The 21,355-nt window shown below is 47.3% G+C and overlaps 1 protein-coding gene across 2 annotated transcripts; it reads left to right on the plus strand.

Moving 5' to 3' along the window:
* Window positions 1-1,003: 1,003 nt before the first annotated feature.
* Window positions 1,004-17,630, plus strand: YY1 (YY1 transcription factor). Of its 2 annotated transcripts, none has more exons than XM_077323673.1 (5): window positions 1,004-2,051; window positions 11,207-11,369; window positions 12,573-12,633; window positions 13,353-13,511; window positions 16,437-17,630. In XM_077323673.1, exons 1-5 carry the CDS (start codon window positions 1,301-1,303, stop codon window positions 16,617-16,619), a joined length of 1,317 nt encoding a protein of 438 aa, XP_077179788.1. In that variant the 5' UTR covers window positions 1,004-1,300; the 3' UTR covers window positions 16,620-17,630. The 2 variants fall into 2 exon arrangements, with proteins under 2 accessions (XP_077179788.1, XP_077179789.1); XM_077323674.1 differs by having other exon boundaries at window positions 1,005-2,051; window positions 11,219-11,369.
* The last annotated feature ends 3,725 nt before the right edge of the window (window positions 17,631-21,355 follow it).

Here is a 21,355-nt window from a genome sequence, read left to right on the forward strand (position 1 = left end):
TGCCAACAGCAGCCATGATGGCATCTGCTAATAAACGGTTTCCTTCCACATCACTCAACTCATGCTTACCATAACCCTCCAAGTGACAGCTTTAGACTTCAACTGCTATGCACCTTGCTGCAGCGCCAGAGAAGTGCGAGGAAGGGCGGGCAGAGAGCCATCGCTCCTATTGTAGCGAAAGCAAACCGGGAGTCCGGTGGTACCTTAAAGACGAAGGGCACCGATTCCAGCACGAGCTTTAGGATTCCCTTCGCAGTTGAGTCGGTCGCCTCCACATGCAGGGAAAGCGCAGTGCAAAACGGCGGCCGGGTGGAGCAAGACCGGGAGGATTTGGGGAGGGACACGATACCTCAGCAAGAAGCGCCAGTCCCTGGTAGCATCGTCGGGAAACCTTCCCGAAGGAGAGAAACCAGGGGCGACCGCCGCTTTTCGCACTGAAGTAATCTGCCTGCCCATCGCCCTCCCCGACGCTTACCAGGGAGACGCAGAACTGCGCCTAGACTGAGGGAGCCAGGGAAGGGCGACAGAGAAAGAAAGATGGCGTTGACTTATCCCGCCCCCACCCTCGGGTTCAAATTGAAACCTCACGCCGCAGCGACGGCGCCTCCCTCACGCCCCAGGACCGACCCGGGGTCCGGAAAGCTCCCGCCGAGCGACGCCAACGGCCTCCCGCCAACGGCCGCCGCGAGCCGTTTTCCCTCACGAATGGTGGGCGGGGCCAACGCGGCAACGGCTGTCCGGAGCGAAGGAATCATTTAGTCGTGAGCGAATGATAAAAGGCAGACGGGATCAAGGAAGGGGGCGTGTCCCGCCAGGCCGGAGTTTCTATGCGATAGGGGGAAAGCAAAAAAAAGGGGTGGAGGGAAAGCGAGACGGCCGGCTCGTCCATTGGCCCGAGCCGCGGAGACGGATTGGAGCAAGCGGCTTTCGTTAGAGTCCGTTGCGGCGATTGGCTGGCGTCGGAGGGGGGTGGGCGTGGCCCTCGGGCCGCGGTGGCCTCCGCTGGCCTGGATGGCGGGTGAGGGCGGATTGGGGTGTCTGTCTCTCTCGGCGTTAGCGGCGGAAGTCTCGCGAGGCGGGATTTGGCGGCAGCGGCGGTGGTGGCTGCTGCTGCTTGCCTGCCTGCCTCCCACCCTCCCTGCCGACGAGGCGGCGCTGGTGCTGGGGTGGAAGGGGGAGGCGGCGGCGGCGGCGTAGGAGGCGAAGCGGGCGAAGGCGTCGGAGCGAGCGCAGCCCCGCCGGCGTCGGGCCGAGGCGCGGAGGCCGCCAGCTGCCGGGGGCTGCCCCTTCCCCCGCCGCCATGGCCTCGGGCGATACCCTCTACATCGCCACCGACGGCTCGGAGATGCCGGCCGAGATCGTGGAGCTGCACGAGATCGAGGTGGAGACCATCCCGGTGGAGACCATCGAGACCACCGTGGTGGGCGGCGAGGAGGACGACGACGACGAGGAGGACGAAGACGACGACGACGACGAGTGCTGCGAGGACTGCGGCCCGCACCACCCGCCCCACCGCCGCCGCCACCACCACCATCACCACCACCACCACCACCCGCCCATGATCGCCCTCCAGCCGCTCGTCACCGACGGCGACCCCAGCGGGGGCGGCGGCGGCGTGGTGGGGCCCGGCGGCGGCCAGCTCCACCTGCACCACCACCCGCACCACCAGGAGGTGATCCTGGTGCAGACCCGCGAGGAGGTGGTGGGCGGCGACGACTCGGACGGCCTGCGCGCCGACGACGGCTTCGAGGACCAGATCCTCATCCCCGTGCCGGCCCCGGCCGGCGAGGACGAGTACATCGAGCAGACCCTGGTCACCGTGGCGGCGGCCGGCAGCAAGGGCGCCGGCGGCGGGGGAGGCGGCTCGTCCTCGGGCTGCGGCGGCCGCGTGAAGAAGGGCGGCGGCAGCGGCAAGAAGAGCAGCAAGAAGAGTTACCTGGCGGGCGGCGGCGGGGCCGAGGGGGGCGGCGGCGGCGGCAGGAAATGGGAGCAGAAGCAGGTGCAGATCAAGACCCTGGAGGGGGAGTTCTCGGTCACCATGTGGGCCTCGGGTAAGTGGAGCGGGCCGGCCGGCCGGGGCACCGCGCGGCGGGGGGCGGGGGAGGCGGCGGCGCCGGGGGGAGGCTCGGCGGGCGCCTCCAGCCCCGTTTTGTTTTGAAGGGAGGCCATGTTGGGAGGTGTGTGATGGGCGCCGCCATGTTCATCTCGCCAGGGCAAGTATGGCGGCTTCCCCCGAAAAGATGGCGGGGTCTGCGCTGCTCCCTTTCCTGATTGCCCGGCTCCCTCCGGCAGGGGGGGAGAAAAGGAAAGAAAGATGGCGGCGGCGCCACCAAGATGGCGGCCGCGAGGGAGAGCAGCAGGAGGAGGAGGAGGAGGAGGAGGGCGGCCAGCGCGCGCGCTCCTTCCCTCCCTCTCTCCTCCTCCCTGCCCCCCGCTCCCCTCCCTCCCTCCCCGGCTGACGCTCTCTCCCGGACTAGGCCGCAATGGCGTAGTTTCTGCAGCAGGGGGAGGAGGGGAAGGGAGAGAGGGAGGGAGGCGGGGCAGGCACGCGGCGAGAGCGCTCGGCTTGGCCCCCCCTTCCCCTCACATTGTGTGTCAGGCGTCTCCTCACAGCCAGCGCCCCTCCCCTGGTGGGGGGCCGCCTGTCCTTCCTCACGCCCTCTTCATCGTTTTCTATGCTAGAATATTAATAGTTCCACACCCGCCCCGTCTCTCTGAGGCGCCCCTTTCTCTCTCTCTCTCTCCCCGCTTACTCTCGGGTGCATCCCGCCTCTCGCGCCCCTCGCTGGCCTCGGAGTCTCCCGGGTCGCCCCGCCGGGATCCCGCGCCCTTCCTGCTTCCTCGTTGCCTCTCCCTTCTTCTCCCCGCCACCCACCCCCCCAAGCGTTGTCTCCGGAGAGATCTCTCTTTCCTGGCCCCACACGGGTCCGGAGCGGATCTCCAAGGGCAGTGGGTGGTGTCAGAGGCGGCAGGGAAAGCTAGACGGTTATGTCGCGAGGACTCCCTCCGTGCTGAGGCCCGTCCCATAAGTAGGAGGGAGTCCTTCCCCAAGAGTTAATAGTGCAGCCCTGGGATCCCCAGAGGGGACTTGCTTTTTGGGCCAGCAGCATATCACAATGGCACCCTAAAAAAATTAATGTATGTTGGGTTAGTCTTTAAAGGGTGCCACTGGAGCTCTGCTGGGAACTAATAGGGCTGGCCTTCTGGCCAGTCGATGCAGGACTGCACTGTAATATTGATGGACTGTCAACCAGTTTCCAGGTTTTAGATTTCTCTCTTATTTAAGCTGGTATTTACTGGGTGCTTGGATAGCGAAGGGGAAAGTTCTAAAATAAGATGGGTCGATCACTGACAGCTCTTTGAGGAACAAGGGGACTCCTTGAAAGCTGATCTCTGGGAACAGATCAGGGATGGAACCTCGTTTTCTTAAGCTGCTGGTGGTGATTCAAGTCTGCCCTTTTACATCACACAGCAGGTGCGTTCAACTGACCGCCTCTGACTGCATAAAGTTCAGAATCAATTCCCAATATTTCAGAGGGGGGATCACCACAAGAAGAATGCTTGCAGTTGTATCACATTTGAGTACAGCTCTGAAGCATTTTGGATACCTTCCATGCCTTTCTATGGATTCCTTCAAATCGTAAAAAAAAATTGAGAATGTTGATATTTCAAATTTTATCTCTATTCTTTGTTACTATTATAATTTTTCATGTTGAATAATGTTCCCCTTAACCTCATCTGTAAAAATAGGTAAGAACTTGGATCTTTCAGTGCCGTAAACTGTATGTTCTAAACAGATTATATGCCTCTTTGGCAAAAAAAAAAAAGTTTGTATAAGCATTAATATTTTACAAATTTGCTATTGCTTTTAGCTTATTACTACAAGGACAATAGGAGCTTTTATAGTCAACGTGTCAAAGTTCCTTATATTGGCATTTTAGTCATTTTTGTAAAGTAGTGCTTTAATGGAATAGGCCAGGTTGGACCCAAAAAGTCACCAGGAACAAATTTTTGAACCCCATTGTAACATATACCCTTATAGCATAATTCAAGATTTGTACAGTGTAGTTGATGGGTATTCCTTTATATGCAATCAGGACATGAAACAAGATCACTTACTGAATGGTGTAAACTGCAGGTTTATGAACGCTTGACATGACATCAAACAAAGTGAGATTGCGCAAAGTACAAATGCATAGTGTTCAGCTGTCAATATCCAGAATGTTCCAGAAAACAAGGGCTGGTAGTTCTGAAGGGTTGTAAGGGCGTAGATCTTGAGAGACTGGTATCTCTGAAGTTCTGTTCTCTGTCCAATAGAGCAGGGGTAGCCAACCTGTGGTCCTCCAGATGTCCATGGACTACAATTCCCATGAGCCCCTGCCAGCAAACGCTGGCAGGGGCTCATGGGAATTGTAGTCCATGGACATCTGGAGGAAAACAGGTTGACTACCCCTGCAATAGCAAACCAAGAATAAGTGCAATAACTACTTTCTTATAAGATTATTTTTCAGAATTACAAATCTAAATAAATAAAAAACGATTTTATAAATGTACACTGTAACATGCTTATACTCAGATTTCTCTTTAAACTAGAATATTATTTAAAAGGGACACTTTTTTAGAAGCCTGATTTTTATCCACTCTGCTGAAGCAGTACAGTTTTGTCCAGTTCTACGCTGATATTCCTACAATGCACGTAAGAACATTCCTGTGTAATTGTATGCGTTACGTGACTTCTTCCTTCCTAATATAGTGCTGCAAATCAAGAAAACTTTTATAAGGGGTCTGCTGTCTTACAGAATTGTAATGGTAATAGGTTTCACATGACTCCTGGATCTTGAAATAAAAAGGCAATGGAGAGCCAGGGAGTATAAATATCACTAAAATACTGGGATAGCAGCAGTACCCAGCCGCCGCCACCCCAATTTTGTTTTGTCTAATCTCTCTAAAATATCATGTGAATCAATTTTTAAAATTGCTCTATATCTTATTGCACTTTAATTTCTGTGCTTACAAAGAAACAGTTCAGATAATATGATATCTAAGCTAGTGGCTTTCAGCCTTTTTGGTTTGGCAACCCACAAATCCAAATTTCGTTGGTATCGGGACCTATCTAGGGCTGGCCCATGTTATTTTGGTGCCCTTGGCAAAATATGACCTTGGCTCCCATTAGCTCAGTGTTCCGTTTTCTACAGTGGCTAACCTATGTTTTTGAGAAATCAACAAATATTGCACAAAGGACACAGCTTTTCCCTCTTTGAACTCCAGGCAAGAGGAATTCCAACAAACACGTTTGCATATGGAAGTTTCATGCCAGCCTTTGAACGTGTCTGTCTTGATAACCCTGCCTACCACAATGAAGGGAAGATACCAACTAATTTATGATATGGAAGATACTGTTTCCGGGGTCAGATCTTTGTTTCCAAAATACATGCAAATATAATAGAGAGGGCAGGGGGGGGGAGCATTAGGGAGAGCTGGCCTGCAATCCACTTTCTGAGCCCTATGAGTTGGGAAACACTGTGATCCGCAGACAGTATTGTGTGCATGATATGGGTAACAAATGTTTCTCTGTTTTGTTCCTATTAAGGAGTTGTGTCAAAGTGAAGGTTTGTATGGCCCAGAAGCAAATGAAAATGCAGATAACCAGAGCTTGACCGAAAGTCGGAGAACAAGCACTATCATGGGGTTTGTTTAGATTCTCAAGTGGCCAGCAAGGTGTTTGTGCAGAAACTAATACTGCATTTAATGGGGACTGAAGTAAAATAAACTGGCTTTGGGCCCAGTTCTCGAGAAACCATTAGGATCAGTGACATTTTTTTCAGCTGGTATCTGCAACATTTTAGGCCTTGTTGCATATATCACTTGCAATAGCTTTCTCTGCAGAAGGATAATTTGGTTATACACCCATAACTTACTCTGACATTCTGTGTAATCAAGCAGCTCCTGAGAGGTCCACCAACCCTATTGTTTGAAATAACACACAGCTTGCTTTACGGTTGTCTTGGTTTTCCCCTTCAGAGTACAGCTACGCTTCGTAGGCCACCAGTTTTGCATAACTAGCCTAGGCCAGGCGTATGACAGGAATGCCTTGACACCAGACATTACAGGAAATAAGATAAGGTTCAACATTTATTCCTTACAGTGTCAAAATAGGTGATAGCCAAGTAGTCCGAAGTGTGAATTCAGGCAAATTCAGATCACACTTTGTACAGCACGGTGTTAGAATTAAGTTGCAAATTGTAGTTAATCCTACAGTGGCATCTATACACAATTCAGTGAATCACCTATCAAAGAATAAAACAAGATTGAAATTAACTGTCCTTAAGCAGGGGCATGGTATTAACCAAAGCATATTAAATATTTATTTTATTATATTTATATACTGACCTCCCTTTGCTGCTCAGGGCAGTTTACATTGGAACTCAGTATCATACAATATAACATCTTGGCTAGAAAGGGATAACATTTTTAAACAGTAAGAACTTGCACAACTTTCATAGTACGGTAATGGGAACAATTTGTTTTGTCACTTCAGTTTAATGTTCACAATGGGAGTTGCCAGCAATGTGATTGGTTGTCTCCTACTGCTACCCTGTGTTGGCAACCCCAAAGAAAGGAGATCAGCCATTGAAAGGCTGTCCCTCATATCCCGGTGTCAGTGAGGTGGCAGCCTACTAACTCATGGTCTATGTCAAACACTGCTGAGAAGTCAAGAAGTATTAGCAGCGCTGACCCCCTCGGTCCAGCTGGCAGTAGAGGTAATCCATCAGGGCGACCAGTGTCTCAACCCCATGGCCAGGCCGGAAACCTGACTAGGCTGGGACTAGGTTCAAAGCTTCCTCCAGGAATGCTATCAGTTGGTCTATGACAGCTCTTTCCACCACCTTAGAAATGCCAAGTGCAAGATAGCAGTAGCTGGCAGGCTCCCGCAAATCCAAAGGTGATTTGCTCCCGCAAATCCAAAGTGTTGGTTCTTATATGCCGCTTTTCTCTACCCAAAGGAGTCTCAAAGTGGTTTACAGTCGCCTTCCCTTTCCTCTTCCCACAACAGATGCCCTGTGAGGCAGGTGAGGCTGAGAGCCCTGATATCACTGCTCAGTCAGAACAGCTTTATCAGTGCTGTGGCGAGCCCAAGGTCACCCAGCTGACACTCCTACCCACTACACCAAACAGGCCATACCACTGCCTCCTTCAGTCTCTCTCTGAGAATTCTCCAGTTGAAAGGGGGAGGTTGATTATCTTCTGGATTTCCTTGCTTGCTTGCCCTCAAATGGTGCAGTAATAAATGGTTAGTTTGTCATCACTGAAATTATACATATGTACTTTGGCTGAGTTTTCTGGTATTGGACGTCAAGTAAATTGCATTGTTGTTGTCGATAGCCAGTTAATTCCATCAGTTGCTCCCTCTCACTGCTGAGCCCCATGCCTCTCCCAATCTTATCCTGTGACTGGTATTTCTGGGGGGTATGACTTCAGGGAGGCCAGCAGACTGCAGTGGGAAATGATTTTTCTCCTTTGCTCACTGTATATGGGATATATTCAAGGTGCTTTGTCTAAACTCCTCCTACCCTTTGAAGGTCAGTTTCCACCTTAAGGCCGCAGACCCCGTGTAATACCCATGCTTTTCTTGAAGGCTGTCCGACAACATCCCCAATAGTCTGCAGTTGGAAGGTGCAGACATGGAAGCTATGTTCTGTGACTGGAATGCAACTCAGTGTAATTTTGCTGGAATCCTGTGATAGGTCTCCATGGTTTACAGAGAGCCGCACTTGCAGTTATTGATAGCTCAAAGAGCTACGTGGCTTCTCTTATGTTTTTGGCTAAGCCTGCCTTTTTCATGAAGGCTCAAGGTGGGTTACAGAGTACAGAAAGAGAAAGAAAAATACCCCACTGTACACCTTTCTAATAACCGTGACATCTCTGAGCAGTTCAGCCACTGAAGCTGAGCCTTGGTTTGTCCTTGTGTATATGGAGCAAGAGGAATGGTTCTTCTCTTCCTTCCTGCTTGCCACCCAGCATGAGGCACAGCAGGGAAGGGGAGTAAAATCCTCACCACTCCACTGTGGCGAGTTCGCCTGGGTGCAGGGGATGAGAGAGCGGAGGCTGTTGAAGAAGGATGGGGGTAAGGCCCACAGTCCCTTTGCATCCATCCCCAGTGCTAGTTAAATCCATAGACCTCTAATTCATACTGGAAAATCAAGAAGGCAGTCTCTGTTTCAGAATCCCATCCTCATCCAGGTGATCTGCTCCATGGTTTGAAAGTAACCAAAGTGAAATCCTATGTCCTTGTGGCTTTAGTTCCTGCTCATTGCTCACGTCACCGAATTATGATGAAATCCACACATTCCAATTGTGTGAAAAGATGGTATATTTACTCTGAAGTCTCTTCCTGTTACCTTGTTGTTTTTTTTATTCCACGCAAGTTCACTACCTTTGCTTCCTTTCCCATGGCTCTGCCAAGTCTGTCAGGTGTACTCCCGCTGCCTACTCGTCAGCTCAAATCCAGAATGTCTTACGGCCTCAATAGGCACGCCTGCCTCTGAAAGGCCTTTGTGAATCACTGTTGTGTCATTTGTTCAGGGTCTTCTCCGTGCACCTTTATTAGACTCATCTTTCCTCCGTACTAAAATAAACCCTCTGCCAGCTCAAGCTAGAAATTTTAAATAGCAATTATTGAGGTGAGAATAAAGGCACACGGAAGGAAGGATTCTTTAAAATGTTTAAGTGAGAGAAAGCGTGCCATGAGATCCATTTGAAATCCATAAGAAGAGCATTTTAAAGCTGGGGTAGTCAACCTCTGGTCCTCCAGATGACCATGGACTACAATTCCCATGAGCCCCTGCCACCACAGGTTGACTACCCCTGTTTTAAAGCAGTGATACCACGTTGCTTTGTGTTGGGACATATTGGCTGTTCCAACACAATCCTCAGTAGTGGTCCTCATGAGGCATCATCTTGTGATTTCAGTGTTAGCTGTCCCTTATATACAAGAAAACGTGTTTTAAAGCATAGTAGTCTCAGTGTCTGGTGTTGTTTTCCTTTGCCGTTAGTTTCCTGATAATAATTTAATATGGGATGCATTCATTTGCCATTTGTGAAAACGTGATGTTATCAGAGCTCCTCTCCATGTACGTCTTTTAAATACTTCCATCTCCTTTTCCTGGAAGAAATGTTTTGAAGATGAAGCAGGGAGAAACTGATGGCTCGAAGCCGTTTTTCTAGCACAGCCTTTTGTACGTAATAAGCGTGAAAGAAGTTGTAGGCGTCGGTATAACGTTTCTGAGCACCTTGGCGATTGCCTGATAGGGCTTTCCCAAGGACTTGGGAAATCTCTCAGTGGCATGAGTTGTCATGGCATCGCATAATTAAAACACACACAATAATGTATTGATTTTCATTTCTCATGTAAGGCACCCCAAGACCACGAGGAGAAGGGCAGCCTAAACACCACAGCATTTTAAAAATTATTGTGTTGAGGCTGAAGTTAAATGTTCTTGGCACCTCCGGTTGGGAAAGCACCTGCAATTGGTTATTTAGGTGTGGGGTTCTGTAGTTACCATTCCATCCTGCATCCTATCAGGTTGCTCTTATTATATTATTTATTCGATTTCTATACTGTCCTCCCTGAACCGGCTCATGGCCGTGTACATCAAACTGTGACCATAATTATTAAAGCATGTTAAGATAAAAGAACTGAGTAAAACATTCAGACAGTTAAAAATGCATTTTCAGCATCTCATTTCCATTATGAGGATGGGGGTAGCTGGGAATATCTTGGATGTTAGGTCATTTTTACCCCCGTTTCCTGGTATCTCCTAACTGCTGCCTCTGCAGCTTCTCTGCTCTGATGCAGCTTCCTTTCTCAGAGTCGCCTGTCAAGTCACAACTCAGGCAAGGGATCTTTTGGGGTGGCTTTTGGGTTCTGGTGGAACAGTCTGCTGGAGGAACATGGAAGGTGCTCTGTTCGGCATACATTTGAGACCATCTGTTGAGAATGCTAAAAAGATGAGTGGCTGGGTTTCTTCTGTGGGAAGAGGTTCCCTTTGTTTTAACAGGTTTATAGCCTTGTGGTCTCACAGAACTCATTTTAAAAAACTCATCCATCAGCCTTCAGTGGCTTTCCCGCATTCACCTCAGCACCATGCAGTCCCATTTGCCGCCATTACTTTTATGCAAAACTAAAGGCAAAGCCCGTTGCAGTCAGGAATACAACTGGCGCTAGATGGGGGGGGGGGTTGGAAGAACTCTGCCGATGGCCTCCCTCCCCCAGGACCTGGAAAGGCTGCAGGCTGCAGGGAACTCACCGGCAGGAGCAAGGATCTGTAGCCTCCAATCATCAGAGGGAAGTGGAAGGAGGAGGGGGGGGGTCAGGGATGGGAGATGGAAGGTTATTGGCTGGCCGCTGGATAGACAGGCTAGCCGAGACAGCCATCCTAAGTGGGTGTCAAGTGCTGAGTGGCATTTAAGCCATGAGACCAGCTCCTCCTCCCAAGGCCTTACCAAAGAGATGTCGTAAAACAGATGGTTAAGGTGTTCCACAATCTAGGCTTGTTGCAAGCCTCATATAATGTGTCTTTCGCTGTGCTCCTCCTAGCTCAGATGCATTGTCTTCTTCATTAGCTGGAGCATCTTGTCTCTTAGCAGTTTATGTACTTTAATACATATTAAATTTACCTGCTGTTGCACGCACAGTTAGTGTTGCGTAATCTAAATGTGACCGGTTCTTGTAAGCAGCAGTCATTCTTTAGAAAGTGGCTGCGTGCAGACCTGAAGGGGGTTGATGCTGTAACACCAGAGAATTTCCCTCTTGTTCAGTAGCTGAACTGTTGAGCCTTAAGATCATCTAGTAGACAACACAAGTGAGCTTTTGCCAGTGGTTTTAATTTATTTTGTGCCCTGCATAGAGCTCTAGTTCAAGCTTTTTATTGTGTATGTCAGGGGTAGTCAAACTGCGGCCCTCCAGATGTCCATGGACTACAATTCCCAGGAGCCCTTGCCAGCATTCGCCAGCGAATGCTGGCAAGGGCACCTGGGAATTGTAGTCCATGGACATCTGGAGGGCCGCAGTTTGACTACCCCTGGTGTATGTGAACAAAACAGCTCTGGAAATGCAAAGCCTGCAACTAATATTGCAGTGCTTCGTGATGGGGGTGGGTCCTTCGTGGATTTTAAATCCAAATTCAGGTTGCTCTATTCATTTCAGATGACAAAAAAGACATTGACCACGAGACTGTGGTCGAGGAGCAGATCATCGGAGAGAACTCGCCGCCGGACTACTCGGAGTACATGACCGGAAAGAAGCTCCCACCTGGAGGGATCCCGGGCATTGACCTCTCGGACCCCAAACAGTTGGCTGAATTTGCAAGGTAAGAACAGTGTCCTGGTAGAAATACCATTTTGTTGTGGGCATTCCTAGTTCTACTAGAAATAGTCCTTTGGGTTGGAGAGTTCAACTGAAGCCTCTTTAATTTGGTGGAGTGCTTCTTGTTCTTATCACATGCTTGATGATAGATATCCCCTCCCCCCTCCCTTTAGATCTTTAGTAAGTACTAATGTCTAGGAACTGAAACTGTTTTATAAGCTCCTGTTTCAGCTTTCGTTCTCTAAGATGTCTTTCTCTGAGGATTGCTTTGTAAAAGTGAAGGGAAAGATTGGAAAAGCTCGAAACAACAGAGGTGGTCCCTTCGGACTGCTTCATGTTCCTTCTCAGTGGTCCCCTGTCCAAATTTTCATAGGCCTATCTGCATGAAATATACGATCCAACTTTTAAAAAATAAACAAAACTTAGTAAGCCTATCACACTCACCGTTTTAATAATAATTCACTCAGCTGTATAATATGCTTGTGATGGGATTCAGTTACTTTCAGCTTCCTCGTCCTCCATCTCTTTCGTTTTCGCTCCCTTCATTTAGCCTTCTTATAGAATCGTAGCGTTGGAAGGGGCCACACAGGCCATCTAGTCCAACCCCCTGCTCAACGCAGGATCAGCCCAAAGCATCCTAAAGCATCCAAGAAAAGTGTGTATCCAACCTTTGCTTGAAGACTGCCAGTGAGGGGAAATTCACCACCTCCTTAGGCAGCCTATTCCACTGCTGAACTACTTTGACTGTGAAAGCTTTTTTCCTGATATCTAGCCTATATCGTTGTACTTGAAGTTTAAACCCATTACTGCGTGTCCTCTCCTCTGCAGCCAACAGGAACAGCATCCTGCCCTCCTCCAAGTGACAACCTTTCAAATACTTAAAGAGGGCTATCATGTCCCCTCTCTTGCCTCTGACTTCTATTCCTAGGCTTCTCTGCAAGCCAGGAGCTCTTCCCAGTGTACAGTGGTTCATAGAAGCGAGACGGCAGAGTGCTTAGGTTGTGAGCGGCTGAAACATTCTGTGCTGCCATTGCAGTGCATCCCGTCAGAGGCATCATTGTGAAAAGCACCATCTAATATAGCCTGGTTATGGCTCCTGCATGCGCCATGTAATGCAGATGGGTCATGAGCGAGGTGTGATTCAGACCCGAGACAGGTATGTTCATTTCACTAATCAAGGCTGTTTGTTTTCTCTTTCTCCCATAAGAATGAAGCCAAGAAAAATAAAAGAAGATGATGCTCCGAGAACGATAGCGTGTCCTCACAAAGTGAGTCAAATGTTGTGACGTTGTCATTGCTGCGTCGCTCACAGGATAAATCAGGAGCGAGCTAGTGGCACTTTCCGTATGCCTAAATTCCTGAAGCTAATTTGAACTCCTATTTTAAGGAGATGAGTAGTGTGCAGTATTCTGCTCTTTTCTCAGTGATCTCGGTATAGGTGGTTTTAATTTAGAAAAGTCTTTCTAATTTCTGGATTTGTTGCTGTCAGTCACCTTTTGCAAACAAAGTAACTATATAAGAGTTTTCATTATCAACTGTAGGACATACTAATGGGAGACCTTTTATAATCCAACAACAGCTTTTTCAACCCGTAAAAATGAAGTCTCCTTCCATTGGGAAAGGAGGACTTTTGGTTGTTCAAATTTTCCATTGATTCCCACAAGATGCTCAGATATTCTTCCAATGGGTCCACCCATCTTGCGTTGAGGAATGCAAGAAGCTATATGGGAGAAGGACAGGTGCCACACAACCTGCATTGCTAAGGATCCAGCCCATACTTCTGCAGCTGCCTATCAGTTTGGTCTTGTTCTGCCACCAATTCTTTGCAGGATATAGTTGTTCAGCCGTGGCATACTTTATTTTTCCCTGGCCAGAGTGAGAAAAGAAGCATAGTATAAATGGATTATGTCTGTTTCGCCACACAATTACGATTCGTGCCTTGGAACTTGCCTGAGGACTAAAAGAATGCGCTCACATTTCTTTCAAGGGCTGCACAAAGATGTTCAGGGATAACTCTGCCATGAGGAAGCATCTGCACACTCACGGGCCACGAGTACACGTTTGCGCAGAATGCGGCAAAGCCTTTGTGGAGAGCTCAAAGCTAAAGCGGCATCAGCTAGTTCATACCGGAGAGAAACCCTTTCAGGTAACTTTTTCACTATATTCCATCTGGCAATCTGCACTTCATCATCATCATCTTAAATAAAACAGATACCGCATCCATATAGGGCATCAGGCTACAATTTTTGAGAGAAGGGCACCTGCTCTGAGATAAAACTCTGCTCAGGTAAAACATATCAGGTGAAAAGCTGGAAATAATCTTAAATGCTATGGAAGTAGGATCTCAGAATTGCCTGATGACATTTCATTGGGACTGTCCCTGATGACTCTGGGAGATGTGTAAGGTTGCATGTAAACCAGTGGTTCTCAACCCTGGGGTCGTGACCCCATTTGGGGTCACTTGGCCCTTTCCCCGGGGTCGCCAGGTGGCGGCGGGCAGAGGCGGGCGGAGCCATGGCAGTGGCCACTTCTGCACACGCAGCAGTATCATTGGGGTCACGGCGAAGGTAAGGTTGAGAACCGCTGATGTAAAATGAACTCTAGCCTCATCCTTACCTCAGTAGGTCAGAGTGAAGCAAGCTGTATTTTCAAATGGAACAATTCTAATAAAAAGTCTATGACCCAAGAGACTTCGGTCTTTCTCAACTAATAACATGGATTGGGGGCCAGCAGACCTGTACCCGCAAAACTGATTCCGAACATAATGCTTGAAAGGTCATTTCATGGTTGTTACCTGCCCTCTCCTCACTCACAGCACAGCGCATTTCAGATGCTGCCTGCATATCTGCATGCTGCATCTCCTACTGGATGGCTTTTTAATTGTTGGGGGCAGCTGATATAGATGGAGAGCAGTATGTTCTTTTTAAAGAATTGTTTCTCCCTTTTCTGACATGCTGCATTTTCCCACTACAGGCCAGGCCTCAGAGGTTTTGTAGGTGTGGGATGTCTTTCCCTGATAAGTCATACTGTCTAGTTTGCCAGAACAAGATGGACAAACTGGACAACACCATAAGCAAATTGTATGTTGTTTTTTTGTTTTCTCTGAGGTTCTCTAAGAATGTCCTGTTTTTAAAACGTTCTTATTTTTAAAAGGTGGACACTTTTTTTTTTTTTGTTTTTTGTGGTGGATGCGCTGTTGACAAGAGCACTGGCTTTCCATGCAGGGTCCTAGTCGGCAAAATATGCAGCTCAGTTAGAGGTGGCTAGTGCCTGGTGAAGTGTCAAAAGCTAGGGATGTTGAGAGCTCCTAGAAAGAACGATGGTTCAGTTCAATGCACAACTTCCTGTTCCTTCTTAATGTTTGCATTTCTCATTCCCTTATCCCGTTATAACCTTTCTGTTTGTCAAAAGAATAAATTGCAGGGAGGGCTTAACTATAGTCAGTTAGCATATATGTAGGCAACATTTCCGAAGTGCATATATGTAGGCAACATTTCCGGGGTGCTTGAAGGACAATGCCACCTTGCCTTATAGATATACGTGGTGATCACTGGATTACCCTGTCTTGTGTTGAGTGTAATCGAAATGTGCCTTCCTGTTACTATGACTGGCAGTTGGTCATGTATGTTAAGTGTTGTGGGAATTAGTTCCGCCCGTTCCTTAAAAAGGGCCACCATGCCAGACGCAAGCATAGTCCACAGGGGGGCTTAGGAAAGCTCCAATTCACATGGTTTTGTGGATTCTCAAGCAGTACATTGGCTATAATATCTGTGTGTTGCACCTGGCTCACTTGCTGGGCCACTAGTTATATAAGGCTGCTAAAGATGTAGAGTGGAAATAAACAACAACAACAACCTTTATTGGCATAAAAATAAAACAAATCAGAATACAGTCAATTAGTTGTCAAGTTCACACAGCTTAATTGCCATTTGTAAGAATTTAGCTACTTTATCAATTGTATCTGGATCCTGATTGGAGAGAAGGAACTATACCTTGCGTTTCAGAGTTGCCAATACATTTAACTAGGAGTGAGTCTAGAGCTTTAGCCCGAATGGCATTGTAAATGGTGCAGTAAAAAAAAAAAAAACCTGCTGTATGGTTTCTATAGAACCTTGTTTACATGGGCAGTGTCTCTGTATGTAAGGGATCTTCTGAAATCTCCCCGCCATAACTGCTGATGGGAAGTTATTAAACCTGGCAAGCATAAAAGCCCTGCGTTGTTGGGGAATAACAAGATGAGAGAAATAGAATGCTAAATTATCAGATGGTGGAGAGACGCCCAAAAAAAGCAGAGAGCACGTTTTCCTAGAGTGGAAGTCAATCCTGAATGGACTTTAGAACTTGTACTTGACCCCTGAGTAAATGCCACATGCAAGCACTGGCCAGCAAGTGCCAAAGGTCAGCCTTTTACCTTCCCCCAAAGGAGAAAGGGTTTTTGCTAAGATGGCTGTACTCCCAAGAAATTCTACAGTGCTTTGACCATGCTGACCTTGATTGGCTGCAGTTTCTACATAATCGATTGCAGTTGCGTTTTTGTGTAGATCCCCCCTCTGCCCCCCAAAAAATTACAGTCAGAAACTACATTAAATGAAAGCACTAATGTAATATAATTGACAGCTTAACCTCTTCACCACAGTCTCTAGAACTATAGAGGGGTCATTTCTGTATAGCACTTGGCTTGTGTATGCAGGTAAATGGTTCATTACTCTGCTTTGCTCTCAGCAGTGCTTTTGCTCAAGATCAGAAGAGCCTCTTGCATAAGAGGAAGGCTCCTTGGGCCAAGGGAAAACGCTGCTGATAATGAAATGGGTCAATTCTGGGGGCCCACGGTGGCTGCAAATGGTACTGCTGAAGTCATGGAAATAGCTGCCGGGCATCTGCATGGCGCATAGCTTGCACATGGATTGGCTTGTGAGCCTGTGCACAAGAATGTGGGGGAGACAGTTTTCCAAGTGTGAATTTGATCCTAGTTTCAGTCAAATTAACCTGTGAGATCCTGATTTGGCGCTGCATAAATCACTTCTCATTTAACTGTGTTGCTAACACCCTCTTCTTTTTTTTCCTTCCCCAGTGCACGTTCGAAGGATGTGGCAAACGCTTTTCACTGGACTTCAATTTGCGCACACATGTGCGAATTCATACTGGAGACAGGCCCTATGTGTGCCCTTTTGATGGCTGCAATAAGAAGTTTGCTCAGTCAACTAACCTGAAATCTCACATCTTAACACACGCGAAGGCCAAAAATAACCAGTGAAACTGCAAGAAGAGAAAGATCTTTGAACTCAAAAGCATCTTACCTTACAGGAGAATGATTGGGAATAAATAAGCCTCCCCTTTATATATTGTTTCTAGGAAAGAATTTAAAAAGGAAAAAAAAAAACCACATGCCTAAAGACTTGTTTTTGATAAAGTAGCAAAAAATAAACATTTGAGACTTCTTTGCTACGATGCTCGATTTTGCTCTGTAATTGGTTTCGAGAGCATGATGTTTTTGTAAAGCGTGGCCCCATCTGGAGGAGGCAGACAGTTCGTGGACTTGCATCAGAGACAGTTCTTTCTACAACAGTGCTAAAATTGGACTTTTCACATTCTTATAAATACGAACCTCACCTGTTGCTTACAATTTTTTAATTTTGTATTTTCTAAGTGTGCATATTGTACACTTTTGGGGGATATGCTTAGTAATGCTATGTGTGATTTTTTTTCTGGAGGTTGATAACTTTGCTTGCAGTAGATTTTCTTTAAAAGAATGGGCAGTTACATGCATACTTCAAAAGTATTTTCCTGTAAAGAGAAAAAAAAAGTTATATAGGTTTTGTTTGCTCTCTTTAATTTTTTTTTGGTTGTATTCTTTGATGTTAACACATTTTGTATAATTGTACCGTATAGCTGTAATGAAATCATGTAGTATCAAAATATTAGATGTGATTTAATAGTGTTAATCAACCTAAACCCATTTTAGTCACTTTTTTTGGGAAAAATACTGCCAGATGCCGATGTTCCGTGTACTTTCTCTTTGCCTGTTCAGTTAAGGAAAGTGGTGCTCAGTTGTAGAATGTATTGTACAGGCACTGACCTTTTAACAACACCTGATATGTACATCCCGTGTAATAGAGTGGGCAACAATAAAACAGTGGTCCTGAAGAAAGAATATGGCAGAAAATTATCTGTAAGCACAGCCTATTTTCTTCTGTTGTCCAGAACAAATTATAGTTCTTTAACCTCCCAGGAAATTGGAAGCTAAATAAAACACACGTTACCTTTACATTTGCTTTTTGCGTTTAATCACAAGCAAGTAGCTACAACCTTTACAAATTAGCGTTACGCAGATGCAGTGGGGCCGTGGGACCTTTGCACGCGCTCTGGAACTCCCTCCCACTAAGTAAAGCAAAGAGTTCTGGGCATCATCAGGGAAGTTTGAGCTTTCCCTTTCTACAGCCTCCAAATTAATGGGACAGCCCGGCAGTTCAGCGAGCTCTTGTTCCTTTCTGGCAAGGTAAGATCGTGGCAGTTATTCTGTCTGCTCTTCTCCCCCCCCCCCCCCCATCAACATCACAGGAGACTTTGGCATGTAATTGGCCATCTCAGAATGTTTTCTCTCTGTAGGTGTTTCCTTCAGGTTAACGCTGTGTAATAAGGGGCCATGCCATGTACCGTAGTCACTGGCAGTCTTCAAGCAAAGGTTGGATACACACTTTTCTTGGATGCTTTAGGATGCTTTGGGCTGATCCTGCGTTGAGCAGGGGATTGGACTAGATGGCCTGTATAGCCCCTTCCAACTCTATGATTCTATGATCCGGTAGACTTCATGAGGTCTGGGGTAGTCAACCTGTGGTCCTCCAGATATTCATGGACTACAATTCCCATGAGCCCCTGCCAGCAAATGCTGACATGCTCATGGGAATTGTAGTCCATGGACACCTGGAGGACCACAGGTTGACTACCCCTGCCCTAGAAACCCTGATTCTGTCCGATGGATGATGCTTGCTGCCGCAGCTGGTCTATATCAAGCCTGCTGTTCAAACTGGATTCGTTAGGATGGTCAGCTCTTCCCAGCTGTTCCTGAAACTTCATTACTGAATTTTAACTACCTAAACATCTGGGCTAAGAGAAGAATTCTGTGACCTGTATAAGATGTTTTCCCTGATCTATTTATAGCATGGGACACAATGCTCTAGCATACCCTGACTGTGGGGAATCTTACTGAGTTGTTCCTCTTTCTTATTAAGCACTAACCTACTCGTGTGTACATTTCAAGCATATGTTTGCCACCGGAGGGGAGGGAATCCTTTTTTAAAAAGCTACCCTTTCCCTATTCCTTCCCTTGTATGTCGTCTTTTAGACTGTAAGCCTGTGGGCAGGGCCCATCTCTTTATTCATGTGAGCCACTTTGGGATATGACTTTTGAGGAAAACAGGATATAAATATACAAATAAATCAAAAGCTATAATAGGCAGCAGAATTCTGTTTGCGACATTGCATGCTACAATCTCTTTATGATCTTGCAGAATCCATAGCATACGCATGGACCTGGCTTTAGGTAAGAAATGTGAGAGGTCTGTTGTATCCTGTAATTAGCACCTAGCATACCAAAAAGAATACGTAGGGGTGGAAGGTTGACATTCCTTCTGGTGCGCTTCATGCCATATTGCCTCAATGAGACTTTGGTAGATTTATGCATGATGCACTTGGACATCTATTGTAAGTGGCATGGGGTGACGCTATCTAGTTTAGCCACAATAAAATGGCTCAAGCAGAGTAGGAACCTGAGAGGTTGAGCAGCAGAAGGATATGCTAAATATGTTAAAAATGTTCGTATGCATATCACTATATATAATAAGGCTCAATTTGACAACTCATTTGCTACCTGATTGGCCCTCCCTGGGGGGTGTTGCCAATAGGGAGACAGCACTGTCCCAATGAGGGCCAATCAAATCAGATTGTGTGCTGTCCCAATGGGGGCTAATCACTTCAAATGTCTTACAGACAACTCCCTACTTGATTGGTCCTGCCTAGGGGGTCTGCCACCAATAAGAAGAACATGTTCTCTCAATGAGGGCCAATTATCGGTCTTATCTGTATTTCTCCTGCTAGCCAGATGGAAGAGGTGCTGGCCTGTCTGAAAGGCCTTGCTGCTGGTAAGTTGTCCCATCCTCAGCCTCTTCCTACACGCCATCTCCCGCAGGCAAGGGAGGGGAGCCAGCTGCTTCCTTTACCTCTTGTGTTGGTCTCAGGTTCCGGTTCTGCTGGAAAGAGTCACAGATGAGCTGACACAGGAAGGCAGAGAGAATCAGTATTTCAAAAACATTGCCAAGGGACAGACAACACAACGAATGTCTTAATTCAGCCCAGGGAGTCCAGGGTTCATTCAAGTAGTCCAAGGGCATCAGCAAAAGGAGCAGGTCCACAAACCCAGCCTCAAGTTAATATAGGCTGTCAGCGGCTTCTCGGTCCTCGCTCTGTGGTGACTGACAGTCTTCTGCAGTCAGCAACTGCCTGGGTAATGTGCCATTCTTTTTAGACTAGAGCTCTCTTCCAGCACAGAGCCCGCATTGCTTAATTGGCTCAGGTGGGCTGACAAGGTAGGGAGCTGCAGCTGGAAGCTGAGCAGAATAACAGGGAGCTCCTGCAACAACTTCAGAATCTAAGCCCTGGTTTGTCTGCGGCTCCATTCCTTCCTGATGGTCAGAGCTCTCTGCCCATTTGACATCTAGCTGGGCTAAGCTATCATACAACTGGGAGTCCCTGGCAAGGCCTTTCCTCTCAGGAGTCCTCAGTAACAGGACCCAGGCTCACTATGGCCCTACAATTGGTCACTGGAGCACTCTTTGCTTTTCCCCATCCCCCCTCTCAGATGGTATGAGGGAGATCTAGCAGCCTTCCCCACCCAGCCTGGCCCTTGGGAGATGTGCAAGTGTATGTGCTAGCGCCCATTGTGTTCCTAGGTGGAGTAGGCTTTGCCTCTATTTTAAACATCAATATTAGTCTCATGCTATTGCACAAATCCAGACCATAGTGACACATGAAGGGCCTGATACAAAGAACCAAATGCATTTCAACCCCTCTTAGGGTCTTCATCAGGGGCTGATACTTTAATACACTCATATGTATTAATGGGAGCCTCTTGTGGCCCAGAGTGGTAAGGCAGCAGACATGCAGTCTGAAAGCTCTGCCCATGAGGCTGGGAGTTCAATCCCAGCAGCTGGCTCAAGGTCGACTCAGCCTTCCATCCTTCCGAGGTCGGTAAAATGAGTACCCAACTTGCTGGGGGGTAAACGGTAATGACTGGGGAAGGCACTGGCAAACCACCCCGTATTGAGTCTGCCATGAAAACGCTAGAGGGCGTCACCCCAAGGGTCAGACATGACCCAGTGCTTGCACAGGGTATACTTTTACCTTTTATAAGGTGGTAAAAATATAAAGGAGGAGGCTCCCACACTTATATATTTCCAAATATATCTCTCGGAGCTCCCCATTAAAAGATTTGTTCTCCCCAATTCCACCTGTGTTCTAGCCCCCTCTCAGCCTGAGTGCATTCTCATGTGTCTCATATGTTTGCCTTTAATGCCATCAGTTGCAAGGTCCTGGGAAATCTGAATGGTAGCATCAGTCCTTCAGTCCTTTCAAATATATGATTTGTTTGCTGGGCATGGAGAACAATTCTCCCCACCCCCCAATTTAAATTACCGCAGTGGACCTACTGAACCACGCAAGTTATTTACACTTGCTGTGACTCGGCAATCTTTCCGTATAATGACTTCAGCTCAGATCCCAAGGAATGTTCCCAGTTAAGTTTCACTTATTTTTCTCATTGCTGCATTCTATCCCTTGTATGTAATTGTCAACTGGGGATGGTTTATGGGGAGGGGATCGTCGTGAGGGCAAATGCATGGGCCTGGCATCCTTTCTGCACAGCTAGCTGTATGGTTACGGTTCATTTTATGTGAAAAGAGAGTTCTGTGTTTCTTAAATGGAACACAATTTTCTTTA

The sequence above is a fragment of the Paroedura picta genome, chromosome 2, assembly GCF_049243985.1.
Source record: "Paroedura picta isolate Pp20150507F chromosome 2, Ppicta_v3.0, whole genome shotgun sequence".
In the NCBI taxonomy this organism is placed as follows: Eukaryota; Metazoa; Chordata; class Lepidosauria; order Squamata; family Gekkonidae; genus Paroedura; species Paroedura picta.

Bases quoted from the DNA above. Each gene is read 5' to 3' on its own strand.
- YY1 (XM_077323673.1), top strand. From the start codon at position 1,301: ATGGCCTCGGGCGATACCCTCTACATCGCCACCGACGGCTCGGAGATG. The intron at 2,052-11,206 runs GTAAGTGGAGCG...TATTCATTTCAG, and splicing joins GGTCACCATGTGGGCCTCGG to ATGACAAAAAAGACATTGAC. The intron at 13,512-16,436 runs GTAACTTTTTCA...TTCCTTCCCCAG, and splicing joins CCGGAGAGAAACCCTTTCAG to TGCACGTTCGAAGGATGTGG.